General features: G+C 45.9%; 1 protein-coding gene across 1 annotated transcript in view; it reads left to right on the top strand.

The window, feature by feature from the left end:
• The window catches only part of LOC129860850 (V-set and transmembrane domain-containing protein 2-like protein), a 39292-nt gene extending 19306 nt beyond the window's left edge, over positions 1 to 19986 (top strand). The window contains exons 3-4 of the mRNA XM_055931698.1: positions 222 to 266; positions 18272 to 19986. Of these exons, the coding sequence (XP_055787673.1) occupies positions 222 to 266; positions 18272 to 18667 (441 nt within the window). The 3' untranslated portion in view covers positions 18668 to 19986. The remainder of the gene's footprint in view (positions 1 to 221; positions 267 to 18271) is intronic.
• The last annotated feature ends 239 nt before the right edge of the window (positions 19987 to 20225 follow it).

Below are 20225 nucleotides of genomic sequence, written 5' to 3'. Positions count from 1 at the left end.
AGAGGATACCGTACATACCGTACGGAATTTTGAGTACAGCTGTACGTTTTGGATGCAATTACCTGTAAAGTAGGCATTATTAGACCCATTATCTATGTTCTGCTCTTTGGTTAAATTACCTGTAAGTGGACTCATCATCGATGTAAGGCAGTGGGGATTATTATTTTTTTAAATACAAGTATTGCTAAAGTTTCTTATTCTTTGAAATCTCTTTCCTACAGGTTGTACCCCAGGACGAGATGTCAAAGGATGCTACCAAAATAAGTGTGAGTCTTTACTTGCTGCATTATATGTTATATTTCCTGCCTGTCTGTGTCACGGCTGTCTAAGGGTGAGAGAGTGGACCAAGCGCAGCGTGTGAAAAATACATCTTCTCTTTATTATTAAGAAGAAAAACGAAACAAAACAAATAGACGAACGTGAAGCTATATAAATGAACTAAGTGCACACATGCAACATAGAACATAGACAATTACCCACAAATGCATGATGCCTATGGCTGCCTTAAATATGGCTCCCAATCAGAGACAAATGAAAGACATCTGTCTCTGATTGAGAACCACTCAGGCAACCATAGACATACCTAGAAACATTCACTCAACCATAGACATACCTAGAAACATTCACTCAACACAAACTCATACACTAAACCCAACACCCCCTTTACCATATAACCACCCAAAACGACAAAACAAACATTCCCCATGTCACACCCTGACCTAACTAAAATAATAAAGAAAACAAAGAATACTAAGGCCAGGGCGTGACAGTACCCCCCCCCCCCCCCCCCCCCCAAAAGGTGCGGACTCCGGCCGCAAAACCTGACACGTAAAGGGAGGGTCCGGGGTGGGCCTTAATATGGCGGCGGCTCGGGTGCGGGACGTGGCCCCCACTCCACCATTGTCGATATCCGCTTCGGCGACTCTGGCTGCTCGTGGCTGGCTGGCGACTCTGGCTGCTCGTGGCTGGCTGGCGACTCTGGCTGCTCGTGGCTGGCTGGCGACTCTGGCTGCTCGTGGCTGGCTGGCGACTCTGGCTGCTCGTGGCTGGCTGGCGACTCTGGCTGCTCGTGGCTGGCTGGCGACTCTGGCTGCTCGTGGCTGGCTGGCGACTCTGGCTGCTCGTGGCTGGCTGGCGACTCTGGCTGCTCGTGGCTGGCTGGCGACTCTGGCTGCTCGTGGCTGGCTGGCGACTCTGGCTGCTCGTGGCTGGCTGGCGACTCTGGCTGCTCGTGGCTGGCTGGCGACTCTGGCTGCTCGTGGCTGGCTGGCGACTCTGGCTGCTCGTGGCTGGCTGGCGACTCTGGCTGCTCGTGGCTGGCTGGCGACTCTGGCTGCTCGTGGCTGGCTGGCGACTCTGGCTGCTCGTGGCTGGCTGGCGACTCTGGCTGCTCGTGGCTGGCTGGCGACTCTGGCTGCTCGTGGCTGGCTGGCGACTCTGGCTGCTCGTGGCTGGCTGGCGACTCTGGCTGCTCGTGGCTGGCTGGCGACTCTGGCTGCTCGTGGCTGGCTGGCGACTCTGGCTGCTCGTGGCTGGCTGGCGACTCTGGCTGCTCGTGGCTGGCTGGCGACTCTGGCTGCTCGTGGCTGGCTGGCGACTCTGGCTGCTCGTGGCTGGCTGGCGACTCTGGCTGCTCGTGGCTGGCTGGCGACTCTGGCTGCTCGTGGCTGGCTGGCGACTCTGGCTGCTCGTGGCTGGCTGGCGACTCTGGCTGCTCGTGGCTGGCTGGCGACTCTGGCTGCTCGTGGCTGGCTGGCGACTCTGGCTGCTCGTGGCTGGCTGGCGACTCTGGCTGCTCGTGGCTGGCTGGCGACTCTGGCTGCTCGTGGCTGGCTGGCGACTCTGGCTGCTCGTGGCTGGCTGGCGACTCTGGCTGCTCGTGGCTGGCTGGCGACTCTGGCTGCTCGTGGCTGGCTGGCGACTCTGGCTGCTCGTGGCTGGCTGGCGACTCTGGCTGCTCGTGGCTGGCTGGCGACTCTGGCTGCTCGTGGCTGGCTGGCGACTCTGGCTGCTCGTGGCTGGCTGGCGACTCTGGCTGCTCGTGGCTGGCTGGCGACTCTGGCTGCTCGTGGCTGGCTGGCGACTCTGGCTGCTCGTGGCTGGCTGGCGACTCTGGCTGCTCGTGGCTGGCTGGCGACTCTGGCTGCTCGTGGCTGGCTGGCGACTCTGGCTGCTCGTGGCTGGCTGGCGACTCTGGCTGCTCGTGGCTGGCTGGCGACTCTGGCTGCTCGTGGCTGGCTGGCGACTCTGGCTGCTCGTGGCTGGCTGGCGACTCTGGCTGCTCGTGGCTGGCTGGCGACTCTGGCTGCTCGTGGCTGGCTGGCGACTCTGGCTGCTCGTGGCTGGCTGGCGACTCTGGCTGCTCGTGGCTGGCTGGCGACTCTGGCTGCTCGTGGCTGGCTGGCGACTCTGGCTGCTCGTGGCTGGCTGGCGACTCTGGCTGCTCGTGGCTGGCTGGCGACTCTGGCTGCTCGTGGCTGGCTGGCGACTCTGGCTGCTCGTGGCTGGCTGGCGACTCTGGCTGCTCGTGGCTGGCTGGCGACTCTGGCTGCTCGTGGCTGGCTGGCGACTCTGGCTGCTCGTGGCTGGCTGGCGACTCTGGCTGCTCGTGGCTGGCTGGCGACTCTGGCTGCTCGTGGCTGGCTGGCGACTCTGGCTGCTCGTGGCTGGCTGGCGACTCTGGCTGCTCGTGGCTGGCTGGCGACTCTGGCTGCTCGTGGCTGGCTGGCGACTCTGGCTGCTCGTGGCTGGCTGGCGACTCTGGCGGCTCCGGACAGACGGGCGGCTCAGATGGCGCTGGGCAGACGGGCAGCGCTGGCCGGCTGAGGCGCACTGTAGGCCTGGTGCGTGGTGCCGGAACTGGTGGTACCGGGCTGGGGACACGCACCTGAAGGCTAGTGCGGGGAGAAGGAACAGGGCATTCTGGACCCTGGAGACGCACATTAGGCCTAGTGCGTGGTGCCGGAACTGGTGGTACCGGGCTGGGGACACGCATCTCAGGGCTAGTGCGGGGAACAACAACAGAGCGCACAGGACTCTGGGGACACACAGGAGGCTTGGTGCGTGGTGCCGGAACTGGTGGTACCGGGCTGGAGACACGCACCATAGGGCGAGTGCGTGGAGGAGGAACAGGGCTCTGGAGACATACTGGAAGCCTGGTGCGTGATGTAGGCACTGGTGGTACTGGGCTGGGGCGGGGAGGTGGCGCCGGAAATACCGGACCGTGCAGGCGTACTGGCTCCCTTGAGCACTGAGCCTGCCCAACCTTACCTGGTTGTATGCTCCCCGTCGCCTGACCAGTGCGGGGAGGTGGAATAACCCGCACCGGGCTATGTAGGCGAACCGGGGACACCATGCGTAAGACTGGTTTCATGTAAGCCGGCCCGAGGAGACGCACTGGTGGCCAGATGCGTTGGGCCGGCTTCATGACATCCGGCTCAACGCTCAATCTAGCCCGGCCGATACGTGGAGCTGGAATGTACCGAACCGGGCTATGCACGCGTACAGGAGACACCATGCGCTCTACTGCGTAACACGGTGTCTGCCCGTACTCTCGCTCTCCACGGTAAGTACAGGGAGTATGCGCAGGTCTCCTACCTGACTTCGCCACACTCCCTTTAACCCCCCCCCCCCCCCCCCCCCCAATAAATTTTTGGGTAGTACTCACGGGCTTCCAGCCTTGCCTCCGTGCTCCCTCCTCATATCGCCTCCTCTCGGCTTTCGCTGCCTCCAGCTCAGCTTTGGGGCGGCGATATTCTCCTGGTTGAACCCAAGGTCCCTTACCATCCAATTCGTCCTCCCATGTCCAGAAATCCTGTGTAGGTGGGTCCTGTTGCCGCTTGACACGCCGCTTGGTCCGATTTAGGTGGGTAATTCTGTCACGGCTGTCTAAGGGTGAGAGAGTGGACCAAGGCGCAGCGTGTGAAAAATACATCTTCTCTTTATTATTAAGAAGAAAAACGAAACAAAACAACAAATAGACGAACGTGAAGCTATATAAATGAACTAAGTGCACACATGCAACATAGAACATAGACAATTACCCACAAATGCATGATGCCTATGGCTGCCTTAAATATGGCTCCCAATCAGAGACAAATGAAAGACATCTGTCTCTGATTGAGAACCACTCAGGCAACCATAGACATACCTAGAAACATTCACTCAACCATAGACATACCTAGAAACATTCACTCAACACAAACTCATACACTAAACCCAACACCCCCTTTACCATATAACCACCCAAAACGACAAAACAAACATTCCCCATGTCACACCCTGACCTAACTAAAATAATAAAGAAAACAAAGAATACTAAGGCCAGGGCGTGACAGTCTGGCTTCTCTTTTGCACTTTTGTATTTGTCTTGTTGGCAATCTAGTGTCCAATAGAGGCCTCATTACCAAAGAAACAATGCAATAAGTATTGACATTTATTTGGGGCTGTGGAAGCTGAATGTCAGCTTTTTTTCAAGAATCCAGACCTTATGAAAGTTCCACAGTATACCTTTACTCTTGTAATAAATCAAATCTAGTGATACTTAACTTGACATTTTTGCCATCCATTGTGACATTGTGGGAGGATAACCAACCTTCCAATTAATGGCAAAGCATTTCTTAGCCGCTATAAATGCAAGGTTACACAGTTTCTTCTGATAACAGTCTTCAGTATCAACATTTCCAAGCAAACAAAAACGGAGAGAATCTGTTGACGTGCTGAGATAAATTAACATACTCTTTGCCAGAATTTACCCATCCTTCACAAGACCACAACATATGCAAATATGTCCCCTTTTGTGTTTTACACCTCCAGCAGACGAATGACATTTCTGAGTGCCTGATATTCAGTTTCACTGGCATATAGAATGTTCTATGTATGGTCTTAAACTGCAGTAATTTATGTCTGAGATTATATGAACATGACTTGGCATTCTAACATATCTGTATCCATTCATCATCATCAATAGCGTCTCCCAGGTCTTCCTCATATTTTTGTGTTACATGTTTTGTGTCATCGGGAAAAGCCTCTATCAACCCTTGATACAGTTTGGAAATCAACTTTTGAGGTTTGTCAGACGCTCTTAAAATAGTTTCAATCTTTGAAGCTTCTTCTTTGTCCAGTGTTTGCTGCACAGAAAGAATAAAGGGTTGTATCTGCAAAAGTTCACCACAGCTCCGTCACAGACTGGTCTCCCCTGGCTGCCTGACCCTGCTGAGACCCCTGTCACCATCTGACCCTGCTCAGATGAGGCATGACAAAGAATTACCTTGGTGTACATTTATACATTAGTATTATCCAAGAATAGAATCAATGGTTCGATAATTGAAATGACCATCACTCCCAGATCCCAGACTGTAGTCTACCCATCAACTCAAGATGGAACATTGTATCCTTTCACTGGTTGTTATAATATACTGCAAATTTCATCTGAGCTCTGTAGACTGGTCTTCCCTGGCTGTCTGACCCTGCTGGGACACCTGTCACCATTTGATCCTGCAATTCCAAGATGGCGTAGCAGTGCGGACGTGTTTGTTGTTGTCCTGTGTAAATTTTATGTTTTTTTTGTCTTTTTTTGTATATATCTCTTTTTCCATTTTTAAATTAAATATACCTTCCGGCAACCCGCCTCACCCAATGTGATACGGATCTGCAATTTTTAGACCTTATAGCTAGAACCTCCATCAGCAGCTAGCCATCAGAAGCTAACCAGTTATTTAGCTACTAGCTATTTAGTCATTGTTAGCCACTGCTAGCGGCCTTTACCTTTAGCTCAGACACCAGCCGCTTTTAGCCTGGATAATACCTGCCAGTCTGCACAGCGCGATATCAACCCTGAGCATATTGGACTGCTTTTCTCCACTACATCACCGGATTCCTGCCGTAAGCTCTGGACCATTACTCCGAATCATCGCAGCTAGCTAGCTGCTACCGAGTGGCCCAGCCCCGAAGCTAGCCTTGAGCCAAGTCCATCTCCCAGCCTGCTCAGTGGACCCTATGATCACTCGGCTACACAGCTGATGCCTCACTGACTCTTCACTAACACAACTAGAAGCCACTACATCACCGGATTCCTGCCGTAAGCTCTGGACCTTTGCACCGGGTGCACCAGAGTGGCTATGGTGGCTAACGCTCTTGTCCCGAAGCTAGCACCAGTTAGCCTCGAGCCAGGAGCATCTCCCGGCTAGCAAACAAAATTACTCCAGCTATAATACCTCTTTTGCCAATTTGGCCTGGACCCTTTGTCGACACGGAGCCCCGCCTATCCATCACGACTGGTCTGCCAATGTAATTCTGTCCGATGTGCCCTCAACCGGCCTTTGCCGGACGTCGGTGATGCCCTTGTCCCGAAGCTAGCACCAGTTAGCCTCGAGCCAGGCGCATCTCCCGGCTAGCGTAGTAACGACTACCTAATGGCTTCCCTGTTTTATCTATTGCTGTTCACTGGACCCTATGATCACTTGGCTACATAGCTGATGCCTGCTGGACTGTTCATTAATCACGGTACTCCATTTTGTTTATTTTGTTTATCTGTCGGCCCCAGCCTCGAACTCAGGCCCTGTGTGTAGTTAACTGACCCTCTCTGCCCTTTCATCGCCATTTTACCTGTTGTTGTTGTCTTAGCTGATTAGCTGTTGTTGTCTTACCCGTTGTTGTCTTAACTAGCTCTCCCAATCAACACCTGTGATTGCTTTATGCCTCGCTTTATGTCTCTCTCTAATGTCAATATGCCTTGTATACTGCTGTTTAGGGTAGTTATCATTGTTTTATTTTACTGCGGAGCCCCTGGTCCCACTCAACATGCCTCAGGCAGCTCTTTTGTCCCACCTCCCACACATGCGGCAACCTCACCTAGCATAACTAGTGCCTCCAGAGATGAAACCTCTCTTATCGTCACTCAATGCCTAGGTTTACATCCACTGTACCCGCACCCTACCACACCCATGTCTGTACACTATGCTCTGAATCTATCCTACCACGCCCAGAAATCTGCTCCTTTTATTCTCTGTTCCCAATTCACTAGATGACCAGTTCTGATAGCCTTTAGCCGTACCCTCATCCTACTCCTCCTCTGTTCCTCGGGTGATGTAGAGTTTAACCCAGGCCCTGTGTGTCCCCAGGCGCTCTCATTTGTTGACTTCTGTAACTGTAAAAGCCTTGGTTTCATGCATATTAACATCAGAAGCATCCTCCCTAAGTTTGTTTTACTCACTGCTTTAGCACACCCCGCCAACCCTGTTGTCCTTGTCATGTCTGAATCCTGGCTTAAATTTCCATCCCCAACTACAACATTTTCCGTCAAGATAGAACTGCCAAAGGGGGAGGAGTTGCAATCTACTGCAGAGATAGCCTGCAAAGTTCTGTCATACTTTCCAGGTCTATTCCCAAACAGTTCGAGCTTCAATTTTTTTAAATTAATCTCTCCAGAAACAAGTCTCTCAATGTTGCCGCCTGTTATAGCCCCCAGCTGTGCCCTGGACACCATACGTGAATTGATTGCCCCCCATCTATCTTCAGATTTTATTCTGTTAGGTGACCTAAACTGGGACATGCTTAACACCCCGGCCATCCTACAATCTAAGCTAGATGCCCTCAATCTCACACAAATTAAAAAGGAACCCACCAGGTACAACCCTAAATCCGTAAACATAGGCATCCTTATAGATATTATCCTGACCAACTTGCACTCCAAATACACCTCTGCTGTTTTCAATCAGGATCTCAGCGATCACTGCCTCATTTCCTGCATCCGTTATGGGTCCGCGGTCAAACGACCACCCCTCATCACTGTCAAACGCTCCCTAAACACTTCTGCGAGCAGGCCTTTCTAATCGACCTGGCCCGGGTATCCTGGAAGGATATTGACCTCATCCCGTCAGTAGAGGATGCCTGGTTGTTCTTTAAAAGTCCTCACCATCTTAAATAAGCATGCCCCTTTCAAAAAATGTAGAACTAAGAACAAATATAGCCCTTGGTTCACTCCAGACCTGACTGCCCTCGACCAGCACAAAAACATCATGTGGCGTACTGCTTTAGCATCGAATAGCCCCCGCGATATGCAACTCTTCAGGGAAGTCAGGAACCAATACACACAGTCAGTTAGGAAAGCAAAGGCTAGCTTTTTCAAACAGAAATTTGCATCCTGTAGCTCTAACTCCAAAAAGTTTTGGGACACTGTAAAGTCCATGGAGAATAAGAGCACCTCCTCCCAGCTGCCCACTGCACTGAGGCTAGGAAACACTGTCACCACTGATAAATCCACGATAATCGAAAATGTCAATATACATTTCTCTACAGCTGGCCAAGCTTTCCTCCTGGCTACCCCAACCCCGACCAACAGCTCCGCACCCCCCCAGCTACTTGCCCAAGCCTCCCCAGCTACTTCTTCACCCAAATCCAGATAGCTGATGTTATGAAAGAGCTGCAAAACCTGGACCCGTACAAATCAGCTGGGCTAGACAATCTGGACCCTCTCTTTCAAAAAGAGAGGCCGCCATTGTTGCAACCCCTATTACTAGTCTGTTCAACCTCTCTTTCGTATCGTCCGAGATTCTTAAAGATTGGAAAGCTGCGCGGTCATCCCCCTCTTCAAAAGTGGTGACACTCTAGACCCAAACTGTTACAGACCTATATCCATCCTACCCTGCCTTTTCTAAAGTCTTTGAAAGCCAAGTTAACAAACAAATCACTGTCCATTTCGAATCCCACCGTACCTTCTCCGCCGTGCAATTCGGTTTCCGAGCTGGTCACAAATACACCTCAGTCACGCTCAAGGTACTAAATTATATCATAACCGCCATCGATTAAAGACAGTACTGTGCAGCCGTCTTCATCGACCTGGCCAAGGCTTTTGACTCTGTCAATCACATTATTCTTATCGGAAGACTCAACAGCCTTTGTTTCTCAAATGACTGCCTCGCCTGGTTTACAACAACTTCTCAGATAGAGTTCAGGGTGTTAACCACAGGGTTCAATTCTCGGGCCGACTCTTTTCTCTGTATATATCAACGATGTCGCTCTTTCTGCGGGTGATTCCTTGATCCACCTCTACACAGACAACACCATTCTGTATACATCTGGCCCTTCTTTGGACACTGTGTTAACAAACCTCCAAACGAGCTTCAATGCCATACAACACTCCTTCCATGGCCTCCAACTGCTCTTAAATGCTAGTAAAACTAAATGCATGCTCTTCAAACGATCGCTGCCCGCACCCGCCCGCCCGACTAGCATCACTACTCTGGACGGTTCTGACTTAGAATATGTGGACAACTACACATACCTAGGTGTCTGGCTAGACTGTAAACTCTCCTTCCAGACTCATATTAAGCATCTCCAATCCAAAATTATATCTGGAATCGGCTTCCTATTTCACAACAAAGCATCCTTCACTCATGCTGCCAAACATACCCTCAAAAAACTGACTATCCTACCAATCCTCAACTTCGGCAATGTCATTTACAAAATAGCTTCCAACACTCTACTCAGCAAACTGGATGCAGTCTATCACAGTGCCATCCGTTTTGTCACCAAAGCCCCATATACCACCCACCACTGCGACCTATATGCTCTCGTCGGCTGGCCCTTGCTACGTATTCTTCACCAAACCCACTGGCTCCAGGTAGTCTATAAGTCTTTTCTAGATAATGCTCCGCCTTATCTCAGCTCACTGGTCACCATAGCAACACCCACCCGTAGCACGCGCTCCAGCAGGTATATCTAACTGGTCATCCGCAAAGCCAACACCTCTTTGGCCACCTTTCCTTCCAGTTCTCGCTGCTGCCAATGACTGGAACGATTTGCAAAAATCGCTGAATTCGGAGACTTATATCTCCCTCACTAACTTTAAGCATCAGCTCTCTGATCAGCTTACTGATCGCTGCAACTGCACACAGCCCATCTGTAAATAGCCCATCCAACTACCTACCTCATCCCCATATTGTTTTTATTTACCTTTTTTGCTCTTTTGCACACCAGTATTTCTAGTTGCATATCATCATCTGCACATCTGTCACTCCAGTGTTAATTTGCTAAATTGTAATTACTTCGCTACTATGGCCTATTTATTGCCTACCTCCTTACTCCATTTGCGCACACTGTATATAGATTTTTCTATTGTGTTATTGACTGTACTTTTGTTTATCCCATGTGTAACTCTGTGTTGTTGTTTTTTGTCGCACTGCTTTGCTTTATCTTTGCCAGATCGCAGCTGTAAATGAGAACTTGTTCTCAACTGGCCTACCTGGTTAAATAAAGGTTAAATTAAAAAAGAAAAAAAATGTAGACATGTTGAGCATAGTGTTGTATACTGATTGTGCGCCATGACATTGAAGCCTGTAGAGCTGTTAATACAATGTCAGTGTAAAATGTAGGGAATTAGCTAGGGAAACAGACAAATGATTAACATTACATTGCTATACTGACTAATAAAACTAACATTATTCTGAAAAAACGTCAGAATATAATTTCAATTGTTTTTCCGCTGTTTTCATCGATCGATTCAGGTCTAGTGTGATTGAGACAAAAATAATAGCTATAGTTAGTGAGCTAGCTAGCTAGATAACGTTAGCCAACTTTTGGCAATCTCTAGCTAATGGTACAATGGTACATCATCAAATGTACTTCTGTTGAAACGGGACAAAACAAAGGCTACACAACATTTCCATGCACTCCACAGCTGTTAGATACTGCTACCTGACAGATAGCTAGAGGCTAGCTAGAGTTTTACTGGCTGTGGTAGCTACTAGCTAGCTAACTAGCTGCTAGTAGTTCATTCAGTTCAGTTGAGAGGGGATGAAATATTGGCAAACGTAACATGTCAGTTACACTACTAGCTCAGCACTGGGAAGAAATACTTTTTTTTCTGTGAAACAGCAGTTACCTTGCCAGCTAGATCAGTCAACGAAATAGTAGCCAGTTTCTGCTCTGCTTGCTTTTATAACTCTGAGAAAAAAACGCAACACAGACCGCAGCGGCCTCTGATCAACTCTCCCGTGCTGGTCCTATTCATCAGCCTTTCCTTCACACAGCCTGTCCACACGTGGTCCTAAATCCAGCCGGCTAAAACCGGAAAACAGCCTACCCGACCGCTCTGAGGCGTCCACATGGTCCTAAAGCACACAGGTGCCATGTTTTGTATCACATTGCAATTATACCACTGAGGGGACAAAAATGCAATTTCAGAATGTTCCCCCAGTGCGCAGTGAAAGTTGCGACCCTGAATGATTATATCTCTTTGCAGCAAAATCTGCAGAGATGAGATTATTGTATGCCCCGTATATATAGCATTCTGTTAAATTGGAAAAACTTGAAGTGTTGAATCAACTGTTGTTTTTGTATCAGTTCATATGTAAAGGCAGTCAATGTTGTTCTCCTCCTCAAACGAGGAGGAGCATGGATAGGACCAAGATGCGAATTGAGGGAAATAAGCCATCTTTTAATCAAAACAGCAAAACAATACACTACAAAACTACAAAACAACAAATGAGACTAACCTTCAACTGTCCTGTGAGGACACAGGAACAAACACCCACAAAAGCCTACTGCCTATGGCTACCTTAAATCTGGCTACCAATCAGAGACAAATGAATGACAGCTGTCTCTGATTGAGACCCAATCTAGGCAGCCATAGACATAACTAGACAACCTAACAAACACTATCCCATACACATACAACACCCATGGACTAACCAAACACCCACAACATACAATGCCCACCCCAACTCACGCCCTGACCAACTAAACATAATCAAAATAACATAAAAATAGGTCAGGAACGTGACATCATATACCATGTGCCATGGAATCGGTACATCTAAAATCTATTTTGCAACCTGTATGGCACAGCTGCTAACATTTCTGTCCTCAAATAAAAATTGTATATTTTTCTATTTATGCCAATCCTTTTCAGACAATTTTTATATTTAATATATGGCAGATAAGCAAGTTTCTTACTTTCTTCCACTTTTCTTCCACTTGCCTCCTCCATTTTTGCGGTAATGTTGCAATCAGTTGGTTGTAATTTTGGATTGAGCAAACATTCCAGTATATTTTCGATAGTTGCATATGTGACATAACTCCAGCATTCCTAATCATATTATCATTAATAAATAAAAAATATAAAATATCTTCCAAAAACAATGTTTTTTTTATCTATCAGTATATTTGAGTTTAACCACAATATTTGTTGTAATATGTGTTCTCTTTACTGGAGGATAAAATTGAAATTGTAACCAGCTTTGTATGGCTTGTTTAAGAAAGGGCGATACTTTAAACAGAGTTTCATTTTCAATTAATTGAAAATGAGAAGTTGTTATTTGTATGAAGGAAAAAGGCCATTTTGAAACAAGGATGAGCCTTTCTTCATAATCTACTGGAGAACAAGTTCGGGTTTAAGTATAACTTACAGTTGAAGTCGGAAGTTTACATACACCTTAGCCAAATACATTTAAACTCAGTTTTTCACAATTCCTGACATTTAATCCTAATAGATATTCCCTGTCTTAGGTCAATCAGGATCACCACTTTATTTTAAGAATGTGAAATGTCAGAGAATAAAGAGAATTATTTATTTCAGCTTTTATTTCTTTCATCACATTCCCAGTGGTTCAGAAGTTTACATACACTCAATTAGTATTTGGTAGCATTGCCTTTAAACTTGGATCAAACATTTCGGGTAGCCTTCCACAAGCTTCCCACAATAAATTTGGTGAATGTTGGCCCATTCCTCCTGACAGAGCTGGTGTAACTGAGTCAGGTTTGTAGGCCTCCTTGCTCGCACACGCTTTTTCAGTTCTGCCCAAAAATGTTCTATAGGATTGAGATCAGGGCTTTGTGATGGCCTCTCCAACACCTTGACTTTGTTGTCCTTAAGCCATTTCGCAACAACTTTGGAAGAATGCTTGGGGTCATTCTCCATTTGGAAGACCCATTTGCGACCAAGCTTTAACTTCCTGACTGATGTTTTGAGATGTTGCTGCAATATATCCACATAATATTCCTCCCTCATGATGCCATCTATTTTGTGAAGTGCACCAGTCCCTCCTGCAGCAAAGCACCCCACAACATGATGCTGCCACCCCCATGCTTCACGGTTGGGATGGTGTTCTTCAGCTTGCAAGCATCCCCCTTTTTCCTCCAAACATAACGATGGCCAAACAGTTCTATTTTTGTTTCATCAGACCAGAGGATATTTCTCTAAAAAGTACGATCTTTGTCCCCATGTGCAGTTGCAAACCGTAGTCTGGCTTTTTTTTATGGCGGTTTTGGAGCAGTGGCTTCTTCCTTGCTGAGCGGCCTTTCAGGTTATGTCGATATAGAACTCGTTTTACTGTGGATATAGATACTTTTGTACCTGTTTCCTCCAGCATCTTCACAAGGTCCTTTGCTGTTGTTCTGGGATTGATTTGCACTTTTCGCACCAAAGTACGTTCATCTCTAGGAGACAGAACGCATCTCCTTCCTGAGCGGTATGACGGCTGTGTGGGCCCATGGTGTTTATACATGCGTACTATTGTTTGTACAGATGAACGTAGTACCTTCAGGTGTTTGGAAATTGCTCCCAAAAATGAACCAGACTTGTGGAGGTCTACAATTTTCTTTCTGAGGTCTTGGCTGATTTCTTTTGATTTTCCCATGATGTCAAGCAAAGAGGCACTGAGTTTGAAGGAAACCTTGAAATACATCCACAGGTACACCTCCAATTGATTCAAATGATGCTAATTAGCCTATCAGAAGCTTCTAAAGCCATGACATCCTTTTCTGGAATTTTCCAAGCTGTTTAAAGGCTCAGTCAACTTAGTGTATGTAAACTTCTGACCCACTGGAATTGTGATACAGTGAATTATAAGTTAAATAATCTGTCTGTAAACAATTGTTGGAAAAATTACTTGTGTCATGCACAAAGTAGATGTCCTAACAGACTTGCCAAGACTATAGTTTGTTAACAAGAAATTTGTAGAGTGGTTGAAAAACAAGTTTTAATGACTCCAACCTATGTGTATGTAAACTTCCGACTTCAGCTGTATGAGTACCAAGTATGTCTACTTCACCATCAGCCTATTTTATTGGTAAAGGTACTGTAGTGTAAACATTGTATATTTTGACAATCCAATATGTAATATGGTACACTCATCGTAATTGGGTTTTAGTCCAGAGAGGCTAGAAAGTGATCTCGATCTCAATGAGACCATGCACCATTGCAAACTTAAGAAGAAACTTGAGTAATCTGCATACATTGATACTTTTGTTTTTAACCTCTGGATTTCAAATCCCTTGATGTTCTTGTTGGATCAAATGTTCATAGCTATCATTTCAATGGTTATAATAAATAGATAGGGAGACAACGGGGAGCCTTGTTTTACTCCTCTTGACAGCTCAATACTTTCTGAGAAGTAACATTATTTACTATTTTACACCTGGAGTTGCAATACATAACTTTAACCCATTGTATAAGAGATTCACCAAAATTAAAATAGTCCAGGCTCTGCTATGAAGACCAGGCCTGGTATCTATGATGTTTTATAATGTTCTATTGTTTCAAGTAATTTTCATATATTATCTCCAATATATTGTCCATGTAAGAAATATCTGGTAAAACCTTTTTAATTCTATGTGATATGCATTTCGCCAGGATTTTGGCATCACAACATTGCGGTGTAAGAGGCCTCCAGTTTTTTAAATGGACTTGATCTATATACTTACCACCTGGGTCCTGTTTCAGTACAATTGAAATCAGACCTTCTTGCCTGATAAAATGGTAGACCTGATAATCTGCCATTTTTATAGAAGTAGTTAAAACATGCTAATAAGGGATCTTTGAGTACATCAAAAAAGGTCTGATATACCTCTGCCTCAAGAAGTTCCTCCTCTGTAAATTGGCCTTCACACAGGACTTTCTGTATATTTCTTAATTTTAGATTATTATTATTAGGAAAGAAATCCTTACAGTTAACATCATTCAGTGGAGATGGAAGAGACTGAAAAGAAAACATGTGCTTAAAAATTGTTTTCAAAATATAATTTGGTAAATCATGGATGATTATATAGTGAACAAACCCAATGCCACGATTAGATTGTGAAAAAACACACCAATCTCTTTCTTAAGTCCTTTAAACAATAAAAGCTAATTTACCAAGATTTCTGAAAATGTATTTATAGCGTTTTGGAAATAAACTCTTCACTTCTGCTACAATTATGTGTTTCAGTTCAATAGAAAGACTGACGCTGCAAGATGGTGTGATGTCTTCTTGTCTTCTCTCATTAAAGCATGACTGCGCCCAACTTCACGACTGCAGTGCTCTCTGATGTCTTCATTTAACCCTTGTGTAGTCTACACATTCTGTATACTCCCCTTGTCCTAAGGATAAAAAATGACTCGCCTTCACTAAACCCCTAAAATAAAGCAGCTTAATTTAATTTTAAACCCCAAATCTATTTTGCATGAAGAAACAACCTGTCATTCATCACAAACGTTGTGAATATCTGGGTTTTCCCTCTTCACAATGCAGAAAGACTGCATTTAATCAGTGGACACCACTCGTTTTTATTACAACACACCTGTCATAATTGTTTTCTTTACTAAAGTAGAGGTTTATTAATATTATTATTATTATTGCTATAGGTACTGCATAGGTGTAAACATATTTTTTTTAGCAAGAGATAGCACTTGTATAGCCTAAGAAAGTAGCAGAAATGTGCAGAACGTAGTTTTGAATACATTTTATTAAAGGGAAACAATAACAGTCTTTTTTTGGCAACTTAGTGATATATTCTTATAAACTGTACAATGAGGAATTCAACTACAAAATACTAGTCTTCTCCCATTTTTTTAACCATTGCCCCCACCCACAAGGTGTATAAACAACAACAATAAATAAGAATAAAAGAAGATAATAAATACAAAACAAAAACGTGAAAAACATAAATCAATCAACTCTAATTAGCACATGTAGGACAGTATGCGAGTGGGTGTGCATGGACTTTGCAGATGTATTTCTCACATGTGCAGCACATAGTATTTGTTTTACAGTCCTTCTTTGGGGGGCAGAATTGGCATTGCCTCCTCTTGCCTGCCCCAGCTGCAGCCTCAGATGGATCATGACAAGATTCAGCCCCCTGAACAGCTTTCACAAGCACTGCAAAGGCTGCTGTGCGGGTGAGGCACTCCCTTCTTTGAATGTGTGGGGTTACATATGCCTTTCCCAGCTGCTCCAGGAACACCCTCCTCTTGTTCCGCTTATCAGGCATCCAGGTAGGGTTGATGTTGTTCCATATCACAAAGACATTGTATGAGGACACATCAATGATGTTATGGAAGATGACCAGGGGCCAGCGGGCAGTCATCCTCCTGCAGCTGTAAGTTCCAATCACCTTGTCCAGGTTGTCCACGCCATAGTGATCTTCCTCTTCAGAAGCTGTTGGCTGAGTTCAATCAGTAGACACATTGTGTGTGTGTGTGTGTGTGTGTGTGTGTGTGTGTGTGTCTCGCTCTCTCGCTTTCTCTCTTGTGGTGTGTAAATTATTTTATAACTGCCGGGTCAAAAATGACCCTAAGACAATCTTTGTACCCTGGTGGTGTACAGCTTTCATTGAAATATGAACAAAGGCGATGTTTCACTTTTTCTAATGTTGGGGTCACTCTAGGACAAGTCATCAAATTTCAAGTAAAAAAATAAATAATTAGATGTGTTTTCTCTGCTGTTAAACATAGTGGCAGGTCATTTTTGACCCTTAAGACAACACAAGGGTTAAAAAAGGAGAGACTGTGTGCTCCTTGCTGGAGAATGATCGGGGAGTCAGCAGAACTTTTGATAGCTCATCTGCCCTGGTGTGCCTTGTTGCCGCCAGCCTGGCTGAGGGTAATGATTTGTTAACAGCTAGTTCTGTGCTCGCACAGCGGCTCTTCAGCTTGCTGTGCGTGTCCCTCTACTCTCTCGTCTCCAGGAGAAGATGAAGCCTATCTTTGATCTGAGGTTTCCTCCCTGGTTAATGTCCCTGTTGTCTGGCTAGCTGCTGCTGACTAACCATAATGAAACCAACAGCTGCGGTGTAAAGGAGGACGCCACTGGGCCGTCGCTCAGCCGGTAAAACGGTACGGAGTCGCTCAGTCGGTAAAACGGTATGGAGGGTTCCAGCCCAGAGTCATTGGTTCCAGCAGACATGGATGGATATTAGCCTTTCATGTTTCCCCACAAATACAGCTGATGGCAGCAACCAGATCATTTTCATATTCTATTGATGTAAAATCAAACATGCTGAGATTATACTAAACGATGCAGACCTACTAACTATACTCCACCAAAATTATTTTGGTCAGTTTTATTGGTTTTATTCTCAAGGCTGAATGTGATTGTGTGATTTTCTCTCTGAGCTTAGAGGACTCTGGGCTGATAACAGAGATACACAACCACAGACTAATCATCAGCCTTGGCTACACTACCTGTGTGGGAGGAAGCTGATATATAGAAAACTGTATTTATACCCTGGTGTGTCACAACCATTGACTTTCCCACAGTATGTGATCACTTCATGTTATCTAAGATCTGACACTATAAAATATATTTTCTACAGGTTTTATAAGCCACTGAACTATTAGACCCTTAACAAGAAAAGGCATGTTCTGTATGTATGCAGGGCCACAGCAACTCCTCATTTGTTTTAGCGAACAACATGGGCAACATGGGAACGAAGGTCTGACTGTGTGTGTACATGTCATTTGTATGTGTGCCTCCTCACATCCCCACTCAATCTGTTTGGTTGCCAGGCGGCTTTGTTTAGTGCAGTGGCCGGGTGGCTGTGCTCCTGACTGGGCTCGGTGGGGCTGCCAGCAGTACAGGGCTTGGGGAGGAGGAGGTGCATCTGCTCTGTAAGTGTGTACTGTGGTGCATCTGTGGCAACGCAGCTAGCATCTCATTACAGAGCTGGCTGCCAGCCTCATTCGGATCAGACAGCTTGGCTGTCACACACACACACACACACACACACACACACACACACACACACACACACACACACACACACACACACACACAGGATGCAGGGACAGAGGGGGAAGTGGTGGGGATGCACAAGGACGTTTGTTTTCTAGGAAAATTATTAACAACAGATATAGACACTTAGAATCTTCAGAGTGGAAGGAGAAATGTATCTGGCTGGCAAATTAGGTTTGAAGTGAGCATATTTCCTCTGAAAGGATAGCCTGTCAGGAATCCAAATGTATAATTTCACTCTTGGAAATAATAGACCAATATATTTTCTTTGTCTATTGCAGGTAGTAAAGGTTGCTGGGAGCAACATCTCCCACAAGTTGCGTCTGTCCAGCGTGAAGCCGTCTGACGAGGGCACGTACGAGTGCCGTGTGATCGACTTCAGCGACACCGATAGCAATGCCCGCCACCACAAGGTGAGGGCCTATCTGCAGGTGGAGCCAGAGAGCAACCATAACCCGGCGCTGCGCCACCACGGGGCCAACTTCCAAACCAAGGACACCAAGGTTCTGGCAGGCAGCGGCCACCAGCCGGAGCATGGCAAGCACTCGCCAGCAGCCCACCACAGCCACCACAAACCAACAGGGACTGGCAGGGAGCTGAGGAAGAGGTCTGCTGAGGATGACAGCGCTACTGACTGCACTGACAGCTGTCCTCTAGGCCTCACAGCTCACCCATAACCTCCCTAACCTGCTCCGGCCTCAGCTCCAAGCTCCAACCTTGTCCTACACCTCAGAAGGGCAAGTCCAGTCCTGGAGGACCACAGTGTGTAGAGACTTTTGATTCAACCACCCCAGCTGTAACATACATGATTAAACTAAAGTCTCTGTACACACCGCTTCCCCTGTTGCGTACCCCTGCCCTCTGCCCAACATGCACACACCAAATGGACTCTGGTGCCACCCCAGTCCTATACCTTGGCCTCTCTCATCTCCCCTTACATTGCCCTAACGCAACAATGTCCCACCAAAAACACCTCAGCTCCACTCCCAGTCCTAGCCCCCTCTTTCTATATCACAACCCTCTAGATCAGGGGTGTCAAAGTCATTTTTCCCCGGGGGCTGCATTCCATTTTCAACGAGGTCCAGAGGGCAGCACTGAAAATTGGTTATATTTCCTCACCGTCAAAATTAGCTAAAAACAGTCCTCTATCCATAGTTTTGGGAATTTACCCCTGACTCTCTAGCTTTTATTTCTGTGATTATCAGCGAGCTGGACCCAGTCAAGAAACTGTATGAATGTAGATCCATTATAATTTTTACACAGTTTTGATTTGGTTTTAGTGATTTTAAAGTATATTGATTTTGCCCCCCCCCCCCAAAAATTTTTTTTTTATATATCTTTAAAACCACCCGCAGGCCGGATTGGACCACCTCGCGGGCCGGATCCGGGCCGTATGTTTGACACCCCTACTCTAGATGGTCCACACTCTATAGATTACTGTATAAAATGAAAAAGTGAGTGCATGTTCAACATGTTTTCTTAGAATGTTTTTCAACCATCCATGAGGAAATACAGTTTTAAGTTGGACAGTTAACTTGTTGCTTTGTTAATTCATTTTGGTTTGTTAATATCTTAAGTTACTCTCCGTTTCTATGTTGCATTTGATTTAGCCAAAGTAAGATAGAGAATATTTGTTTATTTTTTGCTGTCTCTCTATGGGCAACTTCATGGAGAAATATAATTTGGTCACTTTAATTTGGTCAAAGCTGCTTTGTTTGTTGAAGACTTTCCTCGAAAGTATGATTTCCACGCAACCAGAGCTAAACCAATGTTTATCAAATAAAACCTGTTTATGGTGTTTTGTGCTTTCCCTACAGACTGAATGTGGCATTGTGAAAGACATGGATAAAGGAACTGTTTCTAGCTCATAACTTTGCTTTAATGTTTTGTAAGAAATCATTATAAAAATGTTGTATATTTTAGAATTTATTCTAGGTTGTTGGTCTCGCACTAAATGTATGCCTTTATCAAATTAAATAAATTGTACATGAACCTATTTACCTATTTATTGTGACTTGAATGCAAACTGCCTTCAGAGTAACTTCATTATTTAGTACCTCTAGTATGTACGGGCTTGAGACGTTGATGATGGAAAATATGTTTGTATTACATTCATCATGAAAAGTCAGCATCTGACCTTGCAATTATTTATATGATAATACACATTGATTTGTATGCTGCCATTGTAGAGACATTATTATTCAAAGCCAGAATACTCCATCACAGTCAACTCAT

This window comes from Salvelinus fontinalis, chromosome 8 (assembly GCF_029448725.1).
Source record: "Salvelinus fontinalis isolate EN_2023a chromosome 8, ASM2944872v1, whole genome shotgun sequence".
NCBI lineage: Eukaryota > Metazoa > Chordata > Actinopteri > Salmoniformes > Salmonidae > Salvelinus > Salvelinus fontinalis.
Note: the sequence above shows the minus strand (reverse complement) of the source record. Positions and strands in the feature narration are given on the sequence as shown.